The sequence below is a fragment of the Teleopsis dalmanni genome, chromosome 2 (assembly GCF_002237135.1).
Source record: "Teleopsis dalmanni isolate 2A chromosome 2, ASM223713v2, whole genome shotgun sequence".
NCBI lineage: Eukaryota > Metazoa > Arthropoda > Insecta > Diptera > Diopsidae > Teleopsis > Teleopsis dalmanni.
Genome location: NC_051847.1, coordinates 185,527,567 through 185,540,195, shown reverse-complemented (window position 1 = coordinate 185,540,195; position 12,629 = coordinate 185,527,567). Strand labels below are relative to the sequence as shown.

The window sequence follows — 12,629 nt, the reverse complement described above, 5'->3', positions numbered from 1 at the left end:
AGTGCCATACTTGCGAGCCACCGAAAAGGCCTGATAGCAATTCTCGGAAAATAAACAGATTTTATATATAATACAAGTATAATACAAGTCCTGTTTTCAGTAATACCCCGTCTACACTATACGATTTTGTATATTATTTAGTTTAGTTGTATTGCTTATAAGAAGTAATAAAACAGATATTAAAGAAACAACTTCGTTTTTATCTATCTGCCATAATAGGGTATAAGAATAATATATTTAAGCAATGTTAATCTAAAAATACTCTTGATAATTTTTATCTGCGTATATTATAATTATTATTCACCTGAGGGATAGTTATTATTCACACTTTACTCACTATAATTACACCCATTAAAACATTTTGTCAACACTTTTATCCGTCAAAGTTTAACATGTGATCAACTACAGTGGTGAATTATTTATTTCTAATAGGTACTTGTTTAAACAGGAAGTGAAGAAGTGTGTTTTTTAAAAGATTAAGTTCAATAAAAAGGTTAGAGTGGTAGAGAAGTTATGTCCGAAAATATATCATCTTCTCCAAAAGTAATAGTGCAAAAAATAACAAAAGCCGACAAAATACCAAATCCTAATATAAGGCAATTAAATTGCTTGTTACAAGGAAAACGTTGTAGAATTTGCCAAGAATTATTAGCAACTGACGAAGAACTTAAATATCATTTCTATGATTATCATCAAGTAATTAAGAAAACAATTAATATATATAGAAATATAAATACTTTATATAATATATTGTATATACATAAGGTAAAGACGTGCTTCAAGTTTGCGTGCTGTTAAAATATGAACGCCATTTTGTTAATTAGTGTACACATTCTTTTTTTTAGATATAGCTTAATGTGAAATAGAGTATGTGAATAATTGTGATAACTGTATTTAAAACAAATTTTCCTATTAATTGAATATAAAATTACAGCACAAGTGTTTATAATATTAAATACATATACAGTAACCCCCCTATAACGCGGTAGATTGGTTCCGCGTTATAAGAAAACGCCTTATAGGGGTATTCCCGTATACCCTATATACACACGTGCAAAGGTACGTAAAGCTAATTATGAATTGTCCAAATCCCCGCATTATATGGGAGAACGTCCGTGTATACGGGGGATTGAAATCGCGTAATATGAGCCGCGTTATAGTGGGGATTACTGTATTTAAAAATTATATTATGTTGTACTATGCAAAAAAAATGTCGGTACAGTAACATATGCATTCAACCCAACACAACTGATATTTTTTATGTATTAGATTGTTTGTTAGGATTTAAAATAATATTTATATAAAATAATGAAACAACAGGTTTACCGATTATTTTATTATAGAATATTGATTGAAAATATAATCGATTTTTGAAATCGAAATAAATTTTTTAAATAATTCTATAGTAAATTCAGTTTTACTACTCCATTCTATTTTATATTGCATACTGCTTTATCTCCAAGCACTCTTTACTCCTGTTTGTGTTAATAACATTTATGTTAAATCACTGTTAACGGTATAGTGAAAATTTGAATTGAGCACACTGAGTTGAAAAAGCAACATGTGCAATTGAAGCTGATCATTGATTTAAAAACAAACCCAAACTTTTTTCTGTTGTCTACCATAGTTTTCTAAAAGAAACTGAGAGGTAAGTTTGAATCATAGTGCCTCTTTGTGTAATATCACAAAAAAAACTCTTAACGAATTTTTAACGCTAAAAACCAACACAAACAACGAAATTTTTCGGGAAGTGCTCTTATTTTAGCAAACATTGTGGTGAGTAGGGACCGAGTGGGGAAAATTATCACACACCATTGTGTAGCATTAGGCTTTTTGTTTTTGTACTGTGTGATATATTGACCTCATTACTCAAAATTTTGAATAATATTTGAATTATCCAGAAAATTTTATACACAATTTTTCGAGTAACTCTCAGTTTATTTTCTTTATCTTCTTTGGTACAGTATTGAAGTATGGAATATTGCCATATATTTTAAGGTAATTTGTGGTGTTTTCATTGGCTTTGTCAGTATTTAGCGTAGTGTTGAAGAAGAAAACTAAAGAAGCTATACATTCATTGTTTTGTTTATAGATTTGTGATTTGATGAAAATTTCGAAATAATTTACTTTATTTCTCTATTTAAATAAAATTTGGCTCAGATTTGTTTGTTATGAATAATAGAATTTGTTTGTATATTTAACATAATTACAGATATCGGTTGACTGTAATGCAAAACTGTGATGTAAACCAAATAATCAAAACTAAATTTTTGTATAAACGTGCACTTTTACATGTATACACATATATACATATGTATAAAATTATATACCTGAAGCTGATTATATGATACGTATGACTACTAATTGATATATATGGCAAACATCGTTTAGATCGCTTAAGATATAATTACATATTTGTATATGAATATAATAGTAATACAAAGTACTGATAAAGACATAGATTTCTAAAATAAAAATTCTTTAATTTATTTACATGAAGTATGTACCGCTTGTAACGGACACCTCTGTTATACTTATATTCCTCTGGTATGAATAATTTGACAAACTCTGCTGTTATGTGAGCATCTATCTTAGGTGGACAATTTTTTCAATAACTAAAATTTTATAGATCTGTCCGAAGAGATGGAGTGTCGACTCTGCTTAGAAGCAGACGAGACTTCCAGTCATATTCTCTGTGACTGGCCAGTTTTGATCTGGACCAGGAGGAGGTCACTGGAAGCAGATGAGACTTTCAGTCACATTCTCTGTGACTGTCCAGCCTTGATCTGGACCAGGAGGAGGTCCTAAACGCACGACATTCTGGCCTTCAATTAAAAGGTGGAATATCTTCTGTTTGGTTAGGGTTATTGCAGCACAAAAGATCAATCTGGTCGAAGTGCTCTGCTCCGTCGGGAGCTAGTACCCCTTTCATTCCTATCCTATTGGTAGCTCAAACAGCAATAGAGCCAATACTTTTATACTCAGTGAATAAACAGTAAATTCCGTATAAGTTTCTATAATTCGATTGTAAAGCACATAACTTGTAATACCTAAGACTGATCTATAAAATTGTTCATATATAATATTTCAAGCAAAAAATTGTATAAAAGTTTGTATTTTACATCATATGTACAAAGTTCTTGACACAATCCTTAAAATTTTGATTAAGTAAAACTTCCTAAAATATTTAAATATTAAAAAAAATCAAATGAGCAGCATATTTAGAAATAATTCTTTTTATTTTATTAGTCTATGTCGTATTGTATGGACTACAAGTACCATATTAAGTACTTTAAACCATACTTTATATTTTTGGAACTAATGACAAAAAATTTCCAATCAGTTTTAATTTAGTTATAGTTAAAGAATGGACTAACTTTCAATTCTTAGAGAACACTATTAAAGCTTTGATTAAGCTAGTGTTAACTACTTTAATTTTTTTGTTATTATATTAGAATATAATTGGCTAACAATAATAGAACATGTTGTACAGTTCTATGTGAATATGCTAGGATAACTCAATTGTAAATTTATTCGTATTTTTATACAGAACTACTACTTTGATTTAAATAATTATATATACATATATAGGTATATACATTTTTCATAATTCAGCATTGAGACATTTTTTATTTTAAAACTTTTGTTAAAAATAAAAAACAAGTTAATTAATTATTTGTATATACAATTTTTTAATTATATTACACACATTCGAGTAGCAATCTTAAAAAAAATATCCGAAGTGATATTTTAAAATGAAAGAAAGGGAAATGAGGTAATAAATACACTAAGCGTGTTAAAGTAATGGCCCAGTTATGGGCATACTCTGTGCAATCAGTCTTCAATAGCAATTCAACCCAGATGTTGAGTTTTAAAACCATTTTTTATTTAGTAATTATTTAGTAAATAATATATTATTGGATATTGAATGGAACTTAATTCAATATTTTATTTTCTTCTTCCGTTTTATAAAGGGACTTTGTTGTTTGAAATTCCATATTCCACTCTTCTTAGACACATCCATAAATAAATACAAATATATTTTGTAATCTATAATACGTCAGCATTTTATAAAAAAAAAATAAATATATTATAAATTGCAACTAAATTTATTTCATTAAATTTTCATTTCAACTTATTTGAATTATTTATACAATCAATTTCAATGTATTCCTAATGAGATTTTACTTATATATTTACACTTTTGTTGATACATATAATACATATATTCATAGGTCGAACATTGTTTTATTTTAACACAGAACCCATTCAATATTATTTATACAGAAAAACAAAAGTACATGACTCGCATCTGGGATATCATATGGTATGTGTTATTGAATATTCTAGAAAGCATGCATCCAACAATTGTTAGGTAATGTTTTGTGATACTCAATTATTACAGTTCATGTTGTTTTTTATTACAGTTATTTATGTTTTTTTTTTAAATATTTTATCCGAGACATTTCCCAATGTGACACTTTGAACAGTTTCATTCATGCTAGTCTTTATATCCTAGAAGTGCTGTTGCTTTATTTAATGACACCCAAGGGAACGTGTGGGAGCAAGCACGAGCTTTTGCAGTTCACAAGGAATATTAAAAGATATTTAAAAAAAAAAAAATATAGTACTTTATTAGTTTTACAATTTAACTTGTATACAAAGTAAATAGAAATTAAATTTGATATTTTTTAAATTAATATTAAATTACTGTAACGTATTATTTGAGAAATCCCATTTAATTTTGAAAACACTTGTGCAACTCTTAGTATATACTATATATAAATACTATAAATACTAAATATTATATATATACAATATATAAATACTATATAATATTATATAAATCCTATATAGTATAAATATAAATATTATAAATACTATATTGAGTCAAACTTCCATAACTCGAAGGTTCATTTTGCAACGAATAGGTTCGACTTATGGAGACTTCGAGTTAGAGAATTATTTTATTTTTTTTTATTTTTTAAAGAAACTAGAATTACATTTTAAGATATTTATTTATTTATTTGAAATAAAATACAGCACAGAAGTTATAATGAATTAAAATATTTAGAAATTAGGGTTTGGGACTTTAATTTTTTTTTTTAATTTTCAGTAAAAAGAGATATTCATACTCTTGTGGTGATCAATACTTGTAGTATCATTTGTTAGCAAATATAAATTCAAAATTTTGAATGAGTCTTCTACTTTATTCTTGGAAGGCTGATGAACAATTACATCCATCGAACTCTCATCATATCTTACCGTTGCGCTTAGAATTGGATCTAGTAATTTAGAGCTATATTGTTCAATAATATCGTCATCTGTAGGAAAGTTTGATGTATAAATTTCATTGTCAAGCTCAATATAATCCTTAAGAGTAGCATTGGTAATTATTTTATTTACTGGCATTTGCACAAAGAAGCAATATAAGAAAGAAAAAATTAAACATTTGATTTGGGACTTCCCCTAACAGCAAAATGCAATTATACTTAAAACAAAAATTCGACTTATAAAATGGGCTTTCCATATTCCTAACGGTACGGAACAAACTTTTTGTTGGAGTTATAGAGAAATTCGAGTTATAGAAGTTCGAGCTATGGAAGCAGAATAGAATTGTATGTAATTAGTTCTCTAAAATCTTGGTGCACTGTTTTTTGTTCGAATTATAAAAAATTCGAGTAATAGAAGTTCGAGTTATGGAAGTTTGGCTGTATATATATATACATATGTGTATTATTTATAAAAATTGTGTTTCAAATTGAGATAATTCAGAGCAGAAAATTTAATTTAAATTTTCATTTCATGAAACATTCAACTTCCTTCATAGTAAATATTTGCAATTTCAGATATGTGTGAGTGCTTTATAAATATTAGCTTCATATTTTTTTTCAAAATAATCATAACAGGGTAAAATCCTGCTTTGCTTACTTGAAGCTGAATGAAACACATTTATCATATACTATACTCACTTTATCATAGCAAGTGCGTTATTTGCCATAACTTTTACTTTGTACATACGGACATACATACATACAAGTATTTTTATAACGTATCTGCATCCTGCTGTGAAACTAAATCAAATCATTAAGTATATATTTTTACGTGAGTACATTTCATAAGCTCAGACAGTAAATATTCTATTATAAAACACAAATAGTGCAAATGTCATGGTCAATTTAATAAAAATAAAAATTTTATAATACATGTAGTGCAAACACAAGATTCTAAAATTTTACTACAATATAATATCATAAGAAATACAGAACATATGAGATGTGTTTATTTTAATAACACAAATGCAATAAAAATATTGTACATATACATATTAAAAGGTTTTTATTTTTATTCTTTTAAATTTTCATCTTTAACTCAGTTGTAGCTGATTTTATTATGCTCTAAAGTAACTTCTAGTAATAAAAGAGTTACTAGAATAATGGTTTCGATTATTCGACAAGCAAAACATTTCTAAACAGTTCCTGTAAGGATATCAAGAGTTCAAATCGATCTGTGTAGAAAAAGTTTTTAAATTGTTTAATACAATAAAGGATACACATTAGATAAGCAATTTGTAAATTTTACATAAACTTTACAGAAAATTAAATACAGTTATTTTATAGTTAACCAAAAGAACTTTGAGTATATTAATAATTTAATTTAATAATTTAATTTAATAAATTAAATATTATGTTTTATTTAATATAAATCTAAAAGGAATACACTGTCGAATTTGCCTGTAGCTAATTTGAAAACAAGCTAGAAATAAATTTACTTTATAATTAATTTTATGTTATTAGATATATTTTTATTTAAATAAACACTTAATTTTTTTTTTCTTTCAAATAGCACTACCAAAGCAACAAAATCTTCAAAAATACTAAAGTCTGTCAACACATTATACCTAATATACAAAAAGGTTCCAAATATTTTAACTGAAGAAGAAGTTCGTCCACATATTAACACACAAAAAATAAAACCTTATTAGTGTCGGAAAAATATTCTATATTCTCATCAGAACCTGGAAGTTTCAAAACCAATTTAGAGAATCTGTTCTGTTACCTGAACAAGCTATGGGTGGATTGAAGAGAGAAAACAACAACACTTCTATGACAAAAATGTCTATATTTTCTTAAATATAAGGAAAGAATTCACAAAATTATAAAACGATTCAAATACCATACTTTTGCCTAGCTTTTTAAAAAATCTTCATTTATAACTGTTTCGTTTATATGTATATTTAAAAAAATGTTAAAATGTATTTTTATATAGAATAGACACTCGTTATTTCTGACCAATTTTAAATTGGGTGAATAAAGAACCAATCTATCGATACTCACTAACGTGTTGCTAACAGCCTTTGACTTGAGTTATTAAACATAAGATCTATTAACCTATCTCTCTCTCTCTCTCTCTCTCTTTTTCTCTGTTTCGAACTCTATTAGTTACTTTCTTTCTCGCTCTTTCTTTCTTCCCCTCTATTGCTTTTTAATTTAAGAATGGGAAAATTTTGGTATAAATTTAAAAAAACTGTAAGTGAATCTTAAAAGTCCAAATTGTGAAAATTAATTTATATTAAACTTGCTACATACTTTAAAAGTATTTTTCTTTATCACCCCCTCTGTTCTTCTTTCATTTTTCTTTTTTTCTGTATTTCTCCTTTACTATTTTTCTTTCTTTTTTCCTTTCTCTTTACCCTCTCTCTCACTCTATCTTTCTCTTTCCCTATCTTACTTTCTCTCTCTCTTTCTTACTATCTCTCTCTCTCTTACTCTTCCTCTATCATTGCCTTCCCGTCTCCTTATCTCTCCCCGTCTCTCTGTTTGTCCACCTTTTCTTTCCCTCCTACACTCGTTCAGCAATTAAGGAGTTGCTTAATACGTATTTAGTCCATAACCGTCTTTTATTATCTCACTCTTTTTCTAACCTTCCCGCTTTCTTGTCCTATAACTTTTTTCCCTTCGCGAACTTATTGTAAACTCTAATATATTTCGATTGTACTAGATTACTGATCCATGGGACATTATTTTTGAAGTTATTTCCATTAAAGATATTGAAAAATGTTCATCGAAGAACTTTAAATAATTATACAAATATTATTAAAAACCTTTTATTTTTTTAATTAATTAAGACAATATTAATTTTATTTTTCAATTAATATACAAATATATCATATCACAATTTTTTATTTTTTTTTTTTTTTTTGTTTTACATAAATTATTTATATTTATTTAATGTTAAGCAATTGCTCAAAAATTGTTCCTTTAATGCAATATGTGCACTTGAAAGTATTGTATTTCCTATGAAATCAGTTGCATTTTCCAATAATGAAGAACAAACAATTTTATTTATAATTTAACACATATTTAATCAACACATTTTTGCAAAAATTAAATAAATTAATTTATATTTTAATATTCAAAAAAATTTTTTTTCAACCTTTCATAACATATTTAAACCATTTTCACAAACTAATTGCCGAATATTATAGACATAAAATTTATCATAACATACATAAAAAAACAAATTTATACTTAAACATATTTTACTAAAAATAATAATATATATATATTTTATTGTGTATTTATTCATTTCTAAAATATATATTTGTATTTTATTTTTTTCTATTTTCTCTCAAAAAAAAAAAATATACAAAAAAATCTTTTTACGTGTAAAATGCTAATAAAAAATAAACTTTTATAAAGTTTGCATACTGCACGGATATTGTAAGTCTCACCTAATCTGATATTAATATATATATTTTTTTATATACATAATATAATAAGTGTTTTCAAATAATTTTATATTTTTATTGAAGTCAAATTCAGTTAAAAAAATAAAATTCAATTAAAAATATTTATTTATATTTTTTTTTTTTGAAATATTCACACATCTTACAGACCAACCACCGCAACTAAAATTCTCACTATCACCACCACCACCAAAAGCTATCTTTGGTTCACCACACAACATGCAAGCCAAATCGAATGATCTACAATCTTCCAATTCAGTTAAGAGTGACGATGAATCCTCTTCAGTTGGCATGTCGCGTTCCACGTCCGCCACTCGTAATGATGACAATGATGCTGCTTCCGATTATAATCAATGGCTGCATGCTATGAAACTGGTAGCTCATTTACCCGGAGGAATGCCACCTGAATTCCGGCGTAAGGTAAAACTTTGCTTCCGTCCATACACTCGTACTTAAATCCAACGTGAAGTTTTTAATAAATTGTATAATTAAAATATTTTCTTAGTTGTGGCTGTCACTTGCAGATAAATATCTTAAATCAAAAAATGTTGATTGGACAAAGGAGGAGGAGAAATGCTTCTGTGAGAAATGGCGTGAAGATGACGAAGAATTGGGTATACAAATTGTGAAGGTGTGTTAGTTAATACAATGTAACTAATGTAATATGTAAACTTATTACAACCTATCTACATATAATAGTCAGTATTAGCCACGATACAAAAGTATTTTTTATTCTCTGTTGGTCAGTCAATATATAACATTATATTAATATAACATTATATAACATATATAATATATATAACATTATATAAACATTATATAAATTTATTAAAATTTTAATTTTATAAAGAGGTTTTTTCGAACAGTAGTGAAATACAACAACAAAAATTTATTTTTTATATTATTTTAATTAATTAAATTTTTGCCTGACCATACAGCTGTTTCGAGTATTGCCAAATACCCATCATCAGTGATCTTGGAAATAGTTCTTGTATTTTTTTAATTTTATAAATATTGATCAAATTCTGTAATTAATTACTTCAATTTTGATTACTTAAATTAACGATCATAAAGTAAAAGAATGGTACAATTTTTCTTTAAATAAAATACCCTTGTCAGATTAGAACTAGAAATGATTCTGAAGCTATATAAAAAGCTGTTTTTAAATAAATAATTTATAGTAAGCTCTTGACGTCTATATTCTATATATATCGTCTAAAAACGAACTCGTTTTGACCTTTAAAAAACAAAATGTCTTCTAAATATTAATATTGAAGATATCGATAAGTCTCTCTCTAGAACATATACTTGTAAACAATCTTTTGACATCCATATTCTGTATAAACCATCTAAAAACCAACTTTTATAGACCTTCTAAAAATTAATTGTCTTCTAAATATTAATACTGAAGATAGCGATAAATTTTTCTCTAGAACATATCTTTATCAACAATGGATAGTTTATATAGTATAAACCATCTAAAAACGAACTCTTCTAGACCTTCAAGAAACGAAATATCTTCTAAATATTAATACTGCAGATACCGCAAATATGATTTATTATAAATTTGGTATAACTTTTACATAATTCTTTTTCTGTAATATTTATTTCATTTAATGTATTTAGTAATTACCATAGTTTTGCGAGAATTATATCTTATCAGTTTAAATGCTTACCAAAATTCTTTTAATTTTTCCTACTAAAAACGGTTCGCATTATTGTTGTAGCTTAATGAAAACCTTTCTTTTAAATATTAAAACCTCAACGTCATCTTTGACGATCACGAAGAGGATGACGATGTATACTTACTCAAACGATGTTATTAACTACTCAAAGAGTTATATATAAAAATTTACGTATTTTAGATATTTAGATAATAAATCGTTTTAATCACAAAGATCAGTCCATAATTATATATAAGGCTTTACTATTATATGTTATACAACATTATCACTTCAACATTATACAGGTAACTGAATACAAATGGCGCATTTTAATAGAGAAAACCATAGAATCTCATTAAGATGCCCTGTAAAGATGTAAGTCTTAGAGCGGATTTGCTATTAGGTCAAGTAGCTAATTAACTAGGAAGATTTTCATATTATCATCAATAACCTTTATTGTATTTATAAGGAATATAATAAAAGTGCATTTTTATTATATAGCGTTAAAGAGCGTCTATAACATTACTTATTGTTTAAACTGGTTTTAATCCCATCGAGTCCTTTACTGCAACACAATGGACCAATATGTTGAATTGATTATCCAGTATCACAGTTATAACTTACCATTAGGTTAAGTTATATGCATAACTATGTCGAACTATATGTTCTATATCAATTATCATGTACAATTTGTTTTAGTATTTATTTACGACAATTCCTAATTGGTACCAAACCATTCTATATACTGCAAAAATAGATATACAGTTTCTGCCATCAAACTCTTATGAATGACAAAAAGTAATACAATAAATGGCTACTAAATGTCATATAAGCATATATATTGTATTCAGATTTTATTAATTATTTCAATTGAGCAGACGCGGGCTTTATTTTCTTTATTGAGGCTAAAGATGGTTCACTGACCGCCTGTATAAAGGATCTTCCTACTTTTGACAATATAATAAGGTCGATTATTTATTTTTTGTTTTTAATTATAAAAAGCATATTTTTACGAACAAAATTTATTTATTTTATTAAAAATATTTATTTATATATATTGTTTACTTGACTTGTGTGTTCTACAAGTCAATGCGTTGGGTTAGTTGGATAATTAACAGTGACTTTGAGCTTCAAATTTGGCTAGGCAGTGGTTCACCCGTTGGTACTTGCAGTCTCAAAAAATTATTTACGTTTAATTAGATACAAGAAATATTTCCAAAAAGAGACCACTGATGGTCTCTCCAGCCAGCCAAAAATTCAATTAATAAATAATAAATAAATTTTTGTTGTTTTGATTCATTACTGTTCAAAATACCTAAACAATGGCTTCCAATAAGAAAGATAGTTTCTTTCGTTAAAACTAACTTAAAAAATCAAATTTAATAAAGTATTTATTCTAACAATTTTACGTCTTTTTTTTCACGTTTTAAACAGGACTTGCATCGCACAGGCTCTAATTTATGTTCCATTAATCAAGCCAAACTTAAGCGCATACTGTTAGGTTATGCACGCTACAATCCTGAAGTTGGCTATTGTCAAGTAAGTCAAGAGTTAAGAATTTAATTTACTTATAGTTTAAGGCTTAAACATTCATTTCATGCCAATATTGTTAGCATTTCACGAATTCTAATTCTCAGAAGAAGTAATTGAAATATTTTCTCCTTGTACAGGGTTTCAATATGCTTGGAGCATTAATTTTGCAAGTTATGGATAAACAAGAAAGTGAATCAATGAAGGTGATGATCTATCTTGTCGAAGGCGTATTGCCTCAAGGTTACTTCTGTGGCTCAATGGGTGGACTTCAAGCAGATATGGGAGTTTTTCGAGAACTCATGCAAACTAAATTACCGCGTCTAGCAAAGCATTTGCAAAAACTGCAAGGCCCCATCGAGCATGCCTATGAGCCACCACTAACGAACGTGTTTACGATGCAATGGTTCCTAACATTGTTCTGCACCTGCCTGCCAATGACTTGTGTGCTGCGAGTTTGGGACCTTGTGCTTATTGAGGGTAGCGATGTGTTGTTACGTACTGCTTTGGTGTTGTGGAGTTTACTAGAAGAGTAAGTACAATGTAGTTTGCATTATAATTCATGTTATACAGTTTTGTGTGCCAGATTTGTTATCTGAAATTATGTCACGGCAAATGGCAGGTGAATGATATTGTTAAACATGTACAAGGCTGCCGGAAATGCACAGCAAATAAAACTTTTGAAC

General features: G+C 27.3%; 1 protein-coding gene across 6 annotated transcripts in view; it reads left to right on the top strand.

Moving 5' to 3' along the window:
* LOC119684574 overlaps positions 1–12,629 on the top strand; it is a 37,515-nt gene that overhangs the window by 14,534 nt on the left and 10,352 nt on the right. For 5 of the 6 annotated variants that reach the window (XM_038098639.1, XM_038098638.1, XM_038098641.1 and 2 more), the window contains exons 2-6: positions 8,703–8,723; positions 8,898–9,169; positions 9,255–9,380; positions 11,848–11,952; positions 12,084–12,475. In XM_038098639.1, the coding sequence (XP_037954567.1) occupies positions 8,703–8,723; positions 8,898–9,169; positions 9,255–9,380; positions 11,848–11,952; positions 12,084–12,475 (916 nt within the window). Of the gene's footprint in view, positions 1–408; positions 697–8,702; positions 8,724–8,897; positions 9,170–9,254; positions 9,381–11,847; positions 11,953–12,083; positions 12,476–12,629 lie in introns of those variants that run through there. The other variant, XM_038098640.1, reaches the window with a different exon arrangement.